Below are 16,039 nucleotides of genomic sequence, written 5' to 3'. Positions count from 1 at the left end.
CAGGGCTTAAATTTTTAAATATTAAAACTGCAGACAGATTTTTTAAATTGCATTTTATATCTCGCATCTTATCAATAATAGACTCAAGTTGTCTAAAGCTAAATTGATACTTCAGATAATGCTTCTTCTTTAATGTAAGAAGGTAAAATAAATAAGACCGGAAAAATGAAACTCTTCGACAAAATATATCGACCGTATCCGATCATATCCTTTGTAGGTCTTGGATTAACTTTAAAGTACGAGATATCCAGAGCGAAAAATGTTTCTTCATATTACGGATGTCATTGGCACTAAGGGGAGTTGTATTGCTCTTATATGTTGTGAGCTATTTTCCGACTTCTCTGACAGATTTAATATACCTGGACCGGAATAACAACTATTCGACAGGATAGTCTTTATTTTTTGATAGAAAATTCTAGTTTCTAATATTTATTTTTATAATATAATATTTTATACTCTATATTTTATACATTATTTACATCACATAATACTAAAACATTGATAGCTTTCGTGGATAAGCTTTGGAAAAAAATAACGAATAATGAAAGGGATTTAAAAACAATTTTTAATAATGATTGTTTTTCTTATTTTGTTGCATTTATTAGGACTAGGTTGTGGTTAATCCTCTTCTCATTGGACTGAGCTCCCGTGACCATAGAACATACGAGCATGCTTGACACCATTAAAAAACATCATTATACTATTATTTCCGGAACTTTTTTTCTCCTCTGGTCACATCAACAGTTGCGTGAAGTAAACTAAGCCATAAGATCGTTTTATGGACTCGTTTGCACTGGTATGAGTTCAATTTTTTTTTCACTGTGAAATAATACTGTGAAATCTCATGTATGTTTTCATGTGTTCCGATGGATGAACCTGTATTCTTAAAGGAGGGTTGCTTTTTGCAAATACTATTAGCCGAATACTAATTCACAGCCAACAAATATTGAAAAAAATAAAGTCCATACAGGCAAATATTTTTATCAAAAAAGATAGAAACCTTAGCATGTAGGCAATATAGGCAAATGACTTATTATATAAATAATAAAGTTAATAAACTTAAGATTAACCTAAGACAAATATATTTAAAAACATAACATTAGTTAATATAATACAAATATAACTTAATAAAATAATAACTAGAAATGAAAATGCCACTGACCCTCTAACAATTATATGAATAAGCGGAATCAGAAATGAGAATTTTGGGACTTTAAAAAGATGCCGAAAACTTTACCATTTTTAACCCTCGGTTTTGCCCTAAAACTACTTGGGGGCAGACGGAAAATCGATTTACCAAGAATCTGTATACAGTAGAAAATTTTAAATAAAAAATGTAGCAGCGAATTTTAAACAAAAACGTTTATTAACCCTTTTTATATAGAATAAAGACTTCTTTCAAAAACAATGCTTGAAACGACCGGCGATTTTTAATGTAAGTTACGGGCGCGAAATCAATTTTAAATACAATTGGTATCAACTCAACGGTAAAAATTAGATATCTCTTGATCAGAGTGTAGTATCAACAAAGATAAAGGTGAAAAGTACAGTTTTCGTATGCAATATTTGATTTTATGGATCATATGTCCTTAATAAATCAATTTTTAGAAAGGTGTTAAGTAAATAAACATTGCGCGATTTTTGGCGTTTTTTATGATTCCCATTAGATCAATAAAATTTATCACTTTCATTCACCAGAATTGTGCCTAATACTAATTTTTATATCTACAAAATATGATGATAACATAGTAAGCAAAGATGTCAAGAATAAGTCTAATATAAATCTATTCTATAATGCGACCAAGGGTAGAGTGGTCACAATAGATTAAATGGCTAGGAAATATAGTTTCAAGAGATCTACACAAAGATGTCCATTGTCAATAATATTTACATTATTAGACAATCCTTGAAAGCGTTTTACTTATTTACACTTAATCAGCCATAGAATATAAAAAAAATATATTAGAAGGATTCTTTCCCTCCAGGAGCTAGGTATCGAACTAATAAAGGCTCTGTCCAACGAACGGGTGAGAATCTCAAGGGGTTGCATCTTGTACAATGAAATAACCAATGTCCTTGGTTATGACCTTAAAACCTTGTATCATTTATATTAATATTTTAGAAAATGCTGTGTTTACCAAGCATACGACTCTTAAGTTTAATCCATTGCTAACATTTGTTCCAACTCTCAATAAATGTATTAGCAATTTTCGAGGTGGACATTTTTTACCCACCCTTCAGCATAAATGGAACCTTCATATTGTTGGGAATTTAAGGGTTAGGGTTATTTACTTTTGCCTAGTTTAAACATTTAATTTATATTTTTATTGTCACTAATACTTTTTCAAATTACTTTTTTGCTTGTTTCGTCTTTTGTTTATCACTTTCGATTACATTATTAAAACTAATCCAAACAATAATAAAACAAAACGGAATTCCTCAAGAATGTCTATCAAGCATCCTAATACCTTTCTTTAAAAAGGGAGACGAATCGGACCCGGAAAATTACAGAGGAATTAATTTATTTAACACAAGACTAAAATTAACAACCAAAGTGATAAAAAATGAACTGAATAAAATTATAACACTAGCAGAAGAACAATAAGGTTTTAGGTCGGAAAGATAATGCACCGATAATATATTTATAACAACGCAAATGCAAAAAAAATCATTAGAATACAACAAACCTGCATATCTATATTTCGTGGAGCTTGAAAAGGCATTTGACCAGGTCAAATTAAAAGACGTTATCTACTTATTGTACGTAAGAAAGATACCTCTATTATCAAAATGATAAAAAATACCAAAACAACAAAATAAAAGTAAAAGTAAAACAAGAACTAACCAACCCTACTGAAGCTTCAATGTAATAAAACAAGCAGATTTCCCGTCTTTAAGAACTAAAAAAGGATACCAAATGGGAGAAAACAACAGAATAATTTGCTATGCAGACGACGCAATACTACTCTCTCAAAGTAAAGCTGATTTACAACGTATGCTGCACCAATTTAATATATAAGCCAGAAAATTTAACATAGTTATAACAGCAAATTTACTAAGATGTAAATTGGAGCTAAAAGGTCAGATAATAGAAAAAGTAATGTGGTTTAAATATCTAGGCATCACATTATCTAGCTACGGAAAGCTTGAAACTGAAGTGGAAGATCAAGCGAATAGAGCTAACAGAGCCGCAGCTTACCTGAGTGAAACAATATGGAGAAATAAAAATATCGGGAAATAAATGAAAGGTAGAATTTACAAAGCAAATATCAGACCAAAACTTGATGGTAAGACACAACGTAGATTTTTCTTCTTCTTTTTCTTTGCGCGACTAGGATTACTCCTGTTTGTCTGCCTCTTATTCTGTTTTAGTCGTTGTTGACTGTACATTATCTTTCCACTTTTTTGGCGGCCTTCCAACGGGTCTTCTGCTATACGGCTTGTAGTTTTTACAGATGTTCGCTAATATATCTGGTCCCATTCGGTTTACATGTTCGTTCCAGTTTTTTTTTTTGTTTTTATCCACCTGTTAATATTTTGAATTTTGCGTTGTTCACGTATACTTCTGTTGGTTTGTCTGCCTCTTAATGATATGCCCGCTATTGATCTTAAAACTTCTATTTCGATATTGTTGATTTGTTGTTTCGTCTTTCTTGTATCGGTCCTTGTCTCCGCTGCATATGTTAGGATTATAACATAGATTCAAGGTGAAAAACAGCAAGAACTGGGTAAAAAATAGTAGATAAGAATGAAACTATCATATATAAGCTAAATTACAACAAATAGAGTAGTAAGGACGGCAAGAGACGGTTCCCCAATAGAAAGACGACTAGTAGGAAGACGACGAATAAGATGGAACAACTTACTTGAGGCACATTGAAAAACTAACAGAGTCATGTCTACATAAAAAGAAGAAAAAAAAAAGAAAAAGAAGACTTTCGATTGTTATTAGTTACTTCGTTTCTTGTTTGGTTTAATTGTTTGGAGTTATTTATTAGATCTTCCTTCATTTTTTTCTTTATGTTTTAACATTTCGATTTTGTATCTTTGTTGTTTATGTGGTACTATTAGGGGTTGCGCTCTAAACATGTAGTCTGCTCCCGGGTATTTTGCTACTCTGCTTATGTTGCTTTGAAATAATTTTTGAATAATCAATAGTTAATTATACTTTAGTGCTGTATAAGGGGCTGTTGTGACGATTTACGGGAGTATAAACGTCTTGTATACAAAACTTGTAGTCAGATCCGTCAATAGCTTCTTCGATCGCCTGTCCACATATTATGTTTGCGTTAAAATTTTTGACGCCAATCATCAAGAAATTAGTACTTCAGGTATATCTTCATAAAATTCTTTAATTTGGTTTTTCAATTTTATCACTCTAATGGTGCGTTCATAACGGAGACCATCGCACCGTCTCCTCGCCTAGAGCGTAGCACTGACGGTGAACGCTCGCATTTAAAGTAATGCATTTATTTTACCGAAAATCGATTAAATCATACCATCCCATAGCCCGAGCAAGGGTCGGCGCCTCGTTATGAACGCACGCTAAGAGCATCTTGATATTAAGTTAGTTGGTTGTCCAGCTAGTTGAATTAATACATTCACACAGAGTCACTATTTTGTTAGACACGGTTCATTTTAGAACTGATTTTATCTCCTTCTATTGTCGTTTCCCCATTACTGAAAATCGTGATTTCTTTCAATATTCCTAATAATTTTTCTCCGTTGGTGTCTATTTTCACCTCTGAGAGCGTCGCAGAATGAGTCTCTAGCAGAATTCTTAATTGGATCGGACCATCTAGTTGATGATCGTCCTCTTCATCTTCTTTCTGGAACTTTTCTAGAACTTTCTCTCCAAACTATCGTCACCTCTGCGAACCACGTTACCAAAAAATTGCAGAATACATTGCAGACATATAGTGGACACTGGACAGCCTTTTTTAATTTTTCACTTAATTTTTCACCAACACCACATCTCAAAAGTATTAATTTTTTGGCGCTCGCGTCCGCTAAGAGTCCGCCAAGTTTTTGCCCTGTATAGAAATATTGAGAATACAAGGGCATTCACCAGTCTCATCTTGATATTTTATGGGATAGGTCTGTCTTTCCAAACTTTAGTTAGGTGACTCATCGCATTATTTGCCATGCCAACAGGTCTCCAAACTTCTACTTCAGTTACCATCGTTAGTTATACTAGACCCGAGATAGACATAACTTTCCACTATCTGGTATTCCTGTAACATGTTAGTCAGTTGAATAGTGTGGAATCTGTCAACCTTCATTATTTTTGTCGCAGCTTTATTAATTTTTAGACCAACTTTATTGCTTTTGTACTCAACTCTTCGCAGGAGATTAAACATTTCTTGCTCATTTGCTGCGATAAGTGTAGTGGCATCAGCAAATCTTAAATTAGAGATTTTCCTATCAGCCACTGTTACTTCACCGGCCTATCCATCTAAAGCCATCCTCATGACATGTTCATCAATGTTGAATAAATCCGGTGACAACAGGCATCCTTGTCTAACCCCTCTCTCGGTCTTGAATTTGTTTGAGAACTTCTAATATAGTCGTACTGTTGCTATATTGGACTGGTACAGATTTTCAATTAGTATCACCAGGTGCATTGGTGTGCACAGATTTGGACCCAAAAACTAATTTTATAATCGGAAATAAATGTCAAAACATACCTTATAAAATTTTTACAAAGGTTTTAGAATTTTCCTCAAAGAGCCTGATTATAACATTTAAAACGTAGATAAACGTTCAAATAATAAAAAATCGGGGGAACGAAATTAGTCTGTAAAATAAAAGTCCGAACCTGAATGTCACTGAAGGTTACAAGAAACCCAACCAGTGTTCGAGACAGCAACTTATTGATAGCACTTCTAATAAAATACAAGCTAGACGGCATCTAAAATTGCTGTTAATAATGATCTTACGACCGGATAATAATTCTAATGAAAATTTAATGAAAACTTAACTGGCTTCATTAATTTTCTGGATAGGTTATAAAGTTTATTTCTCTGGAGCTTTCCTGGGCACTTTGTGCACTTCTTAAATTTTACGTTACATAATTTTCCAAGAATAGGGTAGGAAATGAGAACAGCTCGCTTTTTGTTACGTGCATCGTTATATTATTAGGGATTGGGTCTTAATCCAAATTATACATACCATTTTATTACTGAAAAGAGTTTGTTTGTTTAAAATAAAGGAAACGTTAAGAATGAAGTTGTTTTGTTGTTTATAAATATATTTAATAAATGGATATTTATAAGTTACATTCTTTTCTGTAGTTAGTGAAACCAAGTATTTCTAATAAATAAGATAGGAAAGTAAATTCTCTTTATGTGGATTCTTTTTAAGCGATTTTAAAGTTGTGCGGTTAATTAACTATTCACATCTACACACACTCAAAAATGTTTTGCATATTATCTGTAACGCCACTGAACGTTTCTCATTTGAAATTTTTTGCACTGACTTTGTGTTGTCTACTAAATTAATGTATTTTATTGCTTGTTTTTTGTTTCTTAATCGTCGTAAAGATTCTCAGTATTCATGTGGCGTTTATCAGTTTTCGAAAACCGATATTTGTAAAAATTGGTTTGCGTTTTATTCACTTTGTAGTGAACAATATGAATAGACAAGTGATATCTGAGTTCAACAGAGCTAGAATCGTTACTTTGATTGAGGAAGGCCACACATAAGTCGACGTTGCTGTCCGGGTTGGAGTTAATCAAAGTGATGTGTCTCGGATTGTGAAAAAATATCGAGAGACGAATTCTGTTAGCGATCGTCCAAAAAGCGGAAGAGCCAGAATTGCTACCAATGTCCAAGAACTTTATTTAACATTAACTGCCCAGAGAAACCCCTCTATGACTGCCCCGGCTATTAGAAGAGAGCTCCAGCGAGCTCATAATATTGTAATTTGCGATCAGACTATTAGAAACAGGTTACATTCAGTGAATTTATTTACAAGAAGACCATTGTTTGTACCAAAGCTTACGTTAGAGCAGAAAAGGACTCAACTAGAATGGGCCAATGAACATTTTCAACGGCATGACAACAGATGGGGAAACGTATTATTTTCTGATGAAAACAAAATAAGCCTTTTGTCGGATAATCGCCGAATTAGGATTTGGAGGAACCCAAATCGACAGGATAGACTTAACCAAGCTGTCCAAATCCCATATCAAGGTGGCTCCATAATGTTTTGGGGCGGCATCATGCTAGATAATAAAACTCCTTTAATTCCTATTGTTGGTAACATGAATGGACAAATTTATATTGATACCATTCTTAGGCCTGTTGTACGCTTGTGGCGAGGAGCTGTTGGTCCAGAATTTATTTTTATGGACGATAATGCGCCTCCCCATCGTACGAGACATGTGGCAGATTTTTTAGAGACAGAAGATATCGTCAAATTACAATGGCCACCTTGCTCACCTGACCTCAATCCCATTGAGCACGGATGGGATATGCTCAAAAGAAAAATTCAGTCCCGGCAGCTATCCTCAAGGACACTACTAGACCTTAGAATAGCAGCGATTGAAGAATGGGGCACCATGGACCAGAACTATATGAATACACTTATAAGAAGCATGGGACATCGCATTCCGTCTTGCATTGATGCAAAAGGTGGAAATACGGCATATTAAGTATTAGTTCCTATATCTGTACAAATTAAAAAAAATATATTTATAATACATATTATAAATAATAATAATAAATTGTTAATCCGTTAAATTTTGTTTATTGTTTTTTTTAAACATACAAGTTTATACATATAATAAAATATTTTGTTAAAAAAAAATAGAGGGCACTAGATTTGGTGGATAATTTTGAAAATATTACATTATGCAAAACATTTTTGAGTGTGTATAGATATCCGTAAAGTGAGCGTTTGCAATTCGGGGATTCATTTGTTTCATGATGTCCCTGTTACATCATTGAGAGTTTAGCATTGAAAGATATAACCTGTTTCACGGTGCTTCGTATTATACTAAGTGGTTTTAAATTTTGCTGATTCCAAGTTGCAGTATAATAGGCAGTACGGTTTTTGGAATTAAAACGTTTTTGAAAAAGTGTCGTAAAGTTTTATTTTTCATTAGAAGAGGTTTTTCCTATCTTAATATTGTTAGTCTTTTTTTTTTAATTTTTGGCCCAATGGAAAAAAAACATCAAAGACAATCATTTTCAAAAAAATAACGTACATGAGTTAAAACACTGCACCATTGTATTTAGGTATATAAAAACATATAGTTAAAACTTTTAGTGTCGTCACAATTTATACAGTAGCATAACGTTTTCGATCTAATTAAATTGAAATTTTCAATTTAACTTTTTATATATACTTATTGAAGTTATACTACGCGTGCTCCACGTTGGAAATTTGTACGGGAATGAATCGGTGAAATCATTACATATGTAAAATAATGAGTAAGAGAGAGACGGACAATATATTTTATCTCTCTTCATCTCTCGAGAATAAAAATGTTCCCTTTGTATATATATTTAATATTATATATATATATATATATATATATATATATATATACATATATATATTTTATATATAATAATATATATATATATATATATATATATTATATATAATATTATATATATATATATATATATATATATATATATATATATATATATATATATATATATATATATATATATATAATATGTATGTATAATATATATCTATTAATATTATTATTTATGTGATGTTTTGTATTATTTATTAAATGTTCATAATTATTTTAGTGTTTTGTATTTTAAAATAATAATCTCAATAAATCACTATGACCGAGAACTGTCAATTTTGAAATACGTTTGTATCAGGTCTAATTGGCAAATATTTTACGTGTTTGGTTCATACGCTGGTGTATGTGAGTTCGAATCCCAATATGAATTCCTTTTTTTATTTTTGAAATATTTTAAAAACCCCACGTTATTGTTAATAAATATATCTAATATACGCAAAAATGCAAAATTTTAAAATAAAATGAAAATTTACAACATAATCCGAATTGTTGGTCTTATTTCGTTTTTGATTGTACTTCTATACGCGCGTTCACCGTTGGAAATTTGTGTGTATTCGTATATATTGAGTGAATCGGCAAAATTATTACATATATGTAAGATATAGGTAAGAGAGAGACAAAAGATATATTTTCTATCTTATTCTCTCTCGAGGATAAAAATGTTCCTTTTGTAAACATATTTAATATTCATTAATATTATTATTTTTATATTAATATTATTATCGTGGTAAATTAAACATATGCGTAAGTTATGTATATTGTCATTTTTAAATAATTATGAATATTGCATTTTAATTTGTATTGTATTATAATATTGAATTGTGTCGCAGGGTATTGTATTGTATTTTTATATTAATTACAAAATTAACACTGAATTGTACTGCAGAGAATGTGTAAAAAATATTTTTTGCATATAACTCCTTTTATACGTATATAAAAATAAAAATATATATTTTCATTAAAATATTGATTCAATCCTTTATTGATCCTTTATTGATCCTTAATCCTATACTCCTATGACAGGTCAAATGTTTATATACAGCAAACGATGCACTATATACCTGTATACCTAATTTTTTTCTCTTTCTGCTCTCTCCTACCCATAGCATTACATATGTAATGATTGTGCAGATTGACTCCCGTATAAATTTGTAACGACGAACGCGTGTATAGAAGTATTACTTCTACCGGCAGTCTCACTGGACTGCCACACCCGTTTTTTTTATATCATTCTTACACTATTATGTGGATAGTACTACATCACTTTCTTTCATTTTCTACATCAATCAATTTTCATTATCACTTATGATGTCATAGATTCAACCTCAAACATTAATTCCACTAATTTAAAAACTCACTTATTATTTTTTCAATAATAGAGATTTGCAGATTTAAGGCAATACATTTTATCATTTAAACAAATTTAATTTTAACTTAAGGTTCATTAATAAGATATTAGGTATTATTACAACAAAATAAAATTTCATGTCATGTTTATCTGTCTTCTTAAATTATATTCCTGTCACCCTCAGCCAGTTGGTCTGTGTCGTTTTAACTGACAAGAACCACTTGTTAAAAACCGAGCAGGGAGACATGTAGCTCCTCAAGTATTAAATTTTATCCAATGTCATCGACTAAGAGTCACCATGTAATTTAATTTTGGAAAGATGTAAACTCATATATGGATGTCACAGCCACAAATTCATTGTTAGCTTCAACTACATAAGGCACTGAAGATGATCTGATTAGATCGAAAACGTTATTCTTCTTCTTCTTCAGTGCCTTATCCGGTCCGGATGTTGGCGATCATCAAGGCTATCATGGTTTTGTTGACTGCTCTGCGAAACAGCTCCGCTGAGGTCATCCCAAACCATTGTCGGAGATTTTTCAACCACGAGATACGACGGCGTCCCGGTCCTCTTCTGCCAAATACTTTACCCTGCATAACAAGTTAAAGAATTCGATATTTTTCTTCGTTCCGCATCACGTGGCCGAGGTACTCAAGCTTACGTTGTTTAATTAAATTAAGCACTTCTTTTTCTTTTGTCATGCGCTGTAGGACCTCAACGTTGGTGACATGGTCCACATAAGATATTTTTAGTATCCTTCTGTATATCCACATCTCGAAGGCTTCGATTCGTTTTTCAGTGGCTTGCGTCAGTGTCCAGGCTTCAACTCCATATAGTAATACTGGAAGAACGTAGCACCTCACTATCCGCATCTTGCTTCCCAAACTGAGATCACTGCAGCACAGCAAGGATCTCAACTTAATAAATGTAGACCGTGCCATTTCAATTCTGGATCTAATCTCTTGAGCGTAGTCCCATTGTACGTTGAGGGTAGTTCCAAGGTAAGTGAATCTGTCGACTCTCTGGATCTCTTCGCTACCTGCCATTAGTGCCCCGGGATCTAAATTTGTACGGCTGACAACCATGAATTTAGTTTTCTTAATATTAAGGTTCAGTCCGTATGATACGCTCACAGTTCGCACTCGGTCTAGTAAGGCCTGCAGATCGTTTAGGCTGGTTGCTAGTAACACAGTGTCATCGGCGTAGCGGATATTATTGATGTATTCACCGTTCACTCGGATTCCCATGTCTAGGTTTGTGAGGGCTTCATTAAAAATCTCCTCAGAGTATATATTGAAAAGAGTCGGCGATAGCACACATCCTTGCCTTACTCCTCGCATGATCTTCACTTGGTCGGTCAGTTGGTCTTCGACCTTGACTTGAGCACGCTGGTTCCAGTATAAATTCATGATGATCCGAATGTCCTTCTTATCCAATCCTACTCTTTGTAGTGCGTTATGCTGTATAAATTTTGACGACACTTGTAAAAGTTTTAACTATATGTTTTTATATACCTACATACAATGGTGAAGTGTTTTAACTTCTGTATGGTTTTTTAATCGATGATTATACAACTACTGTGATTTTCCATTAATTTTTACAATCATTTTCGTTGGAAACAAAAATTGCAATTAAGATCGCTTAGGAAGAGGAGAAGGATCTACGGCAATTGCAAAAATCATTTTAATTTAAATGAATCAACTGTAACGGCAATTAAGAAGAATGAAGTTAAAAGAAAATTTATAATTTTCGGTTTATAACTTCTGGTTTGATCCAGAAAATTAAGCGCCAAATTTTCATCCCACTCAAGAGATGTATCATTAGAAAGAACAGAAAGGGCCATCGCAATTTGGATTGAGGAACTAATTCAAAGAAGAATTCCTGTATGTGGTTATTTAATCCAGGAAAAAGTTCTTCAATTTTATGAGTTAATGAAACAGTTAGAGCCACCAACATCTACTTTCCAAGCTGATAAAGAACTTTTAGCTAGCAAAGATTGACAAACCGGGTTTATAAAAAAAAATGCACTTCAAAATATCAAGATTACAGAAGAGAGTGCTACAGCAGATAAAACAGCGCAAAAATATTTCCACAGGAGCTAGCAAAATTGATTGAAGATGGGGACTATTGTGCTGATCAAGTACTTAACGCTGATGAAACGGGACTACATTGTAAAAAAAATGCTTAAACGTGGTTACATCGAAAAGGATGACAAAACAGCAAGTGGATATAAAGCAATTAAAGATCGGGTAACATTTTTACTTTGTAACAATGCATCAGGAGATCGTAGGTTGAAACCGCTCTTAAGAAATAAATCTCTTAGACCAAGTGCTGTAAAAAGCAAGGATTTAAAACAACTGCCAGTGCATTGGATGGCTAATAAGAAAGCCTAGGTGACAACAGCTATTTTACAAAATTGTTTAATAATTGCTTCGTGCCAGAAATCTATCTAAAGAAAAAATCTCTCAATTTTAAAGTTGGATTAATTATTGACAATGCAGCAGGTCATCCACACTTACAACATCCAAACGTTAGTAGTCGAATAGTATTTCTTCCGCCCAAAACAACAAGCCTTATTTGCCATTAGATCAAGGCATAATTGCAACGTTTAAGAAATATTATATAAAGGCCACTTACAAATCCATCGTGAGCTAAGAAAATGAGCACTTAATAGTAAAAGAAGTGTGGAAGCAATTTTCTATTTTTGATTGTACGATTTATGTTGCATCTGCTTCTGCTCAAATATGACCAAGAACTTTAAATGCCTATTTAAAATGGTTTGGTCGGTATGTGTAACAATTAATGCAACCATTCAAACATTGAAACTATCAGATAAAATAATTAATTTGGCACATGAAATCGGCAAAGATGGTTTGAATACCTTCAGTCACGATGATATAGATGAATTGCTTGTGAATGATGCATTAAGTGACCATAATACAATTGATCAAACTTTAGAATGGCGTCGTTAGTCTACAAGATTATAATGATGAGGAAGAAAAACCAACCCCCCTAACTGCAAAATTAATTTGCGAAGGTAATCAACTTTGCAGTACCTTAGAGAATCATTTTCTTATTAATGGCCCCAATTCTAAATGAGCCTTTAAATAACAACGTGAGCTACAAAACTGTATGTCAAAATATCGTAAGCTACATAAAAAATTATTAGCGTCATCATCGCAAAGTTTCATTACTGATTACATTGTCAGAAAAGAACGAGCTACACAGAACGAGAATGAAGTTTGTGAAGATCCATCGTCTTTACCGCAAATATCTATTGCAGAGACAGTTTCTTCTGACGATATTTTTGAGAAGATTTTGAGCCACTTTGCAAATGGTGCAAACCATTATAAGATAGCGATAATAATTAAAAATGTAAATGTTAAACTATATGTACCTATTACTTTCCCGTAAAACACAAAACAACATTAATTACGTTTTGAATACAAGTTTTTTAAGCATTTGTATCAATTTCTTTCAGATATTCGAAGTAATTTATAATGCAGCCGATTTCTTTTAATTTCTGCGAACTTTTTTGTATTTGACATGGTTTTATGTAATTTTAGAAAGCTTCAGAACGTATCCCTACTTTTTCAAGTCAAGTCATGTTTTTTTTTTATCCAACTTTTTTATATGCGCTTTTCTGTGGACCGTATCCACCGTATGAAACGAGACCCTGCTATATAGAACTAATATACAGGGTGAGTCATGAGGAACTTTACATACGTTCTACCAATGTTTGAAATTTATAACATTTGTTTAAATGAATACCTTATAATTTGATACTTCATAATGGTTGTTCTATTTTTGGTAAGATTTGACCGTTCACTAAAAATTTAATAAAAGTGCGACAACATTGTCGCATATGTCGTTTTCACTGGCTATTTATGTAGTTTGAAAATCACTTATTGCATTTAAAAAAAAATTATACAGGGTGTAATATTTAATACGAATCCCTAAATTAATTTTTCCAAAGCCAGTCCTGGAATTTTTTAGTTTAGCTAATACCAGTCGAATGCTTGATAGTAGTGTACTGTATCAGGCAAAAATTAAAAAAATCAAATGAGCAGTATAAACACTACAGTAAAATGAAATAAATGGTCAATTACACAAATCACCCTGTTAATTAATAAAGAAGAGGAGTTGACATTTTTTAGCGGCCACATGATATGCTCCCTGAGGGACTCTACATATGGTAGAAGTATGTAAAGTTCCTCATGACTCACCCTGTATATTATATAGGCTATTCGCTAGAATTTATGCTTTAACCGTCAAATTCTAATAATACGTCTTTACCTTGTTGACTTCAGTTAACATGAAACAAGCTAATTAGTTGTAAATTCAATTTTAGTCTGGAGTAATATTTGCAAATTGCTCAGTCCATAATATTGGGACACTATCATCACTGTACTCATTTATGTACTGGTGGATAATTAGATAGTGGTAGGCTAGTATTTAATTAAACTCACTTGATACATTAATTCTATTATTGAATCTATAAGATAAGCAAAGAAAATTTTTACAATATGTAGTCTGGTGACATGGGGAAAATCTATTTATCAAGTATCTGTATGCCTTAAAAAAAATATTTTAAATAAAAAATGTAGCTGAGATCATTTTGAACAAAAATGTTTATTATTACTTTTTATGTAGAATGAAGCGTTCTCTCAGAAACAATACTTAAAGCGACCGGCGATGTTGAATGTCAGTTACACGCGCGAAATTAATTTTAAATGAAATTTGTAGCAACTCTACGGTAAAAATTCTATATCTTTTAATAAGAACGTCCTATTGATAAAAATCAAAATGGCTTTTTAATGTAAAAAGAGTAGCTTTTGTCTGCAGATTTTGTATTTTGTCGAAAATGAAGTCAGTTTCTGTAAATCTGTTAAATAAATTAATAGTTGCGCAATTTTTGACATTTTTTAGGATCTCCACGAGGTCAATAACATTTATCAATTTCATTAACTGGTCGCAGTAGAATTTTTATTGCTAAAGCCAAATTTGAAAAAACTTATATGATATTTTGATTTTAGGTTTTGGCAATTAATATGAGGCAATACAGTATGTCTAAAAAAACGCAGATTTTATAGTTGTATACTGTGTATACTGAACTGTTGTTCTAGGTTGCATAGCTGCTACGGAAGGGTTTAATGGAGTGAGGTAATCAGTTATGTGAGGACATTCTGCTTCTTTGTGACCAACAGTTTTACAATTTAAGCAGTTATATCGATCTATGGAAAGATACAGCAGATACAGGTTGTTGTCATGTGATATATTAAATGAATCGGAGATAGACATATTTGCTAGAGGAGTGATAAATTGTTGTCCTCTAAAACTGAGGACATGGCTGTATTCTGTTTCAGGCATACCTATTTTTAATATAGTCATCTTGGACACAGCAATGATACCCATCTTTTATAGTTCTACTTCTATAATGTTGTTAGGAATTGTAGGGCATGCATTAGATACTATGAGTCTATCGGCTGGAGTATAGCACAGTAGATCTTGGAAGCCATCACGTGGGCCCGTTACTTTTAATCCATCTGTTTAGAAATATGCTATTAACGTCTTCTTCTTCTTCTTGATGTGCCTATTCGTTACGAATATTAGCGATCATCATGGCAACCTTTATCTTATCTGCAGCAGCGCGGAAAAGCTGCACAAATGTTGTATTGAACCAGATTCTGAGGTTCTTTAACCAAGATGTTCTTCTTCTTTCTGGACCTCGTTTTCCAAATGTTTTTCCTTGCCGGATGGCTTGAAGGAGAGCATATCGCATATATAAATTAACGTAATTTATTTTAATACTGCAGTTATCAGGGGGTGCGCCATTTTGTTTTTATACCATAACTACTCTCTCGCATAAAGGAATACTCTCCAGTAACAAAGGCATCTCATTTTTCAGGAAATTCAGGTATCCTTGATCATTTAAATATTATTTTAAAGAATATGGACATATTGAACACTTATTAAATAACTAACACCAAATATTAATTCCCCATCTAGCTAAAATGAAAATGAAAGCTAGTTTCGCCCAGTGCGGATTTTCCACTGGCCAATAATGAGAGTTACGGCGATTTACAATCCCATAACATATGCGAACCAAACACAGTTTAAATGGATAGTAATGGTGTT

At 32.6% G+C, this 16,039-nt stretch overlaps 2 protein-coding genes across 2 annotated transcripts in view; both read left to right on the top strand.

The window, feature by feature from the left end:
* LOC140438882 (uncharacterized) overlaps positions 1-11,901 on the top strand; it is a 195,001-nt gene extending 183,100 nt beyond the window's left edge. Inside the window, exon 5 of the mRNA XM_072528521.1 lies at positions 11,806-11,901. Coding sequence (XP_072384622.1) covers positions 11,806-11,901 — 96 coding nt within the window. The remainder of the gene's footprint in view (positions 1-11,805) is intronic.
* LOC140439837 (uncharacterized) overlaps positions 1-16,039 on the top strand; it is an 895,210-nt gene that overhangs the window by 152,936 nt on the left and 726,235 nt on the right. The gene's annotated exons all lie outside the window — the stretch shown is intronic.

This window comes from Diabrotica undecimpunctata, chromosome 4 (assembly GCF_040954645.1).
Source record: "Diabrotica undecimpunctata isolate CICGRU chromosome 4, icDiaUnde3, whole genome shotgun sequence".
Classification (NCBI taxonomy): domain Eukaryota; kingdom Metazoa; phylum Arthropoda; class Insecta; order Coleoptera; family Chrysomelidae; genus Diabrotica; species Diabrotica undecimpunctata.
This window is presented reverse-complemented; position numbering and strand designations above follow the sequence as displayed.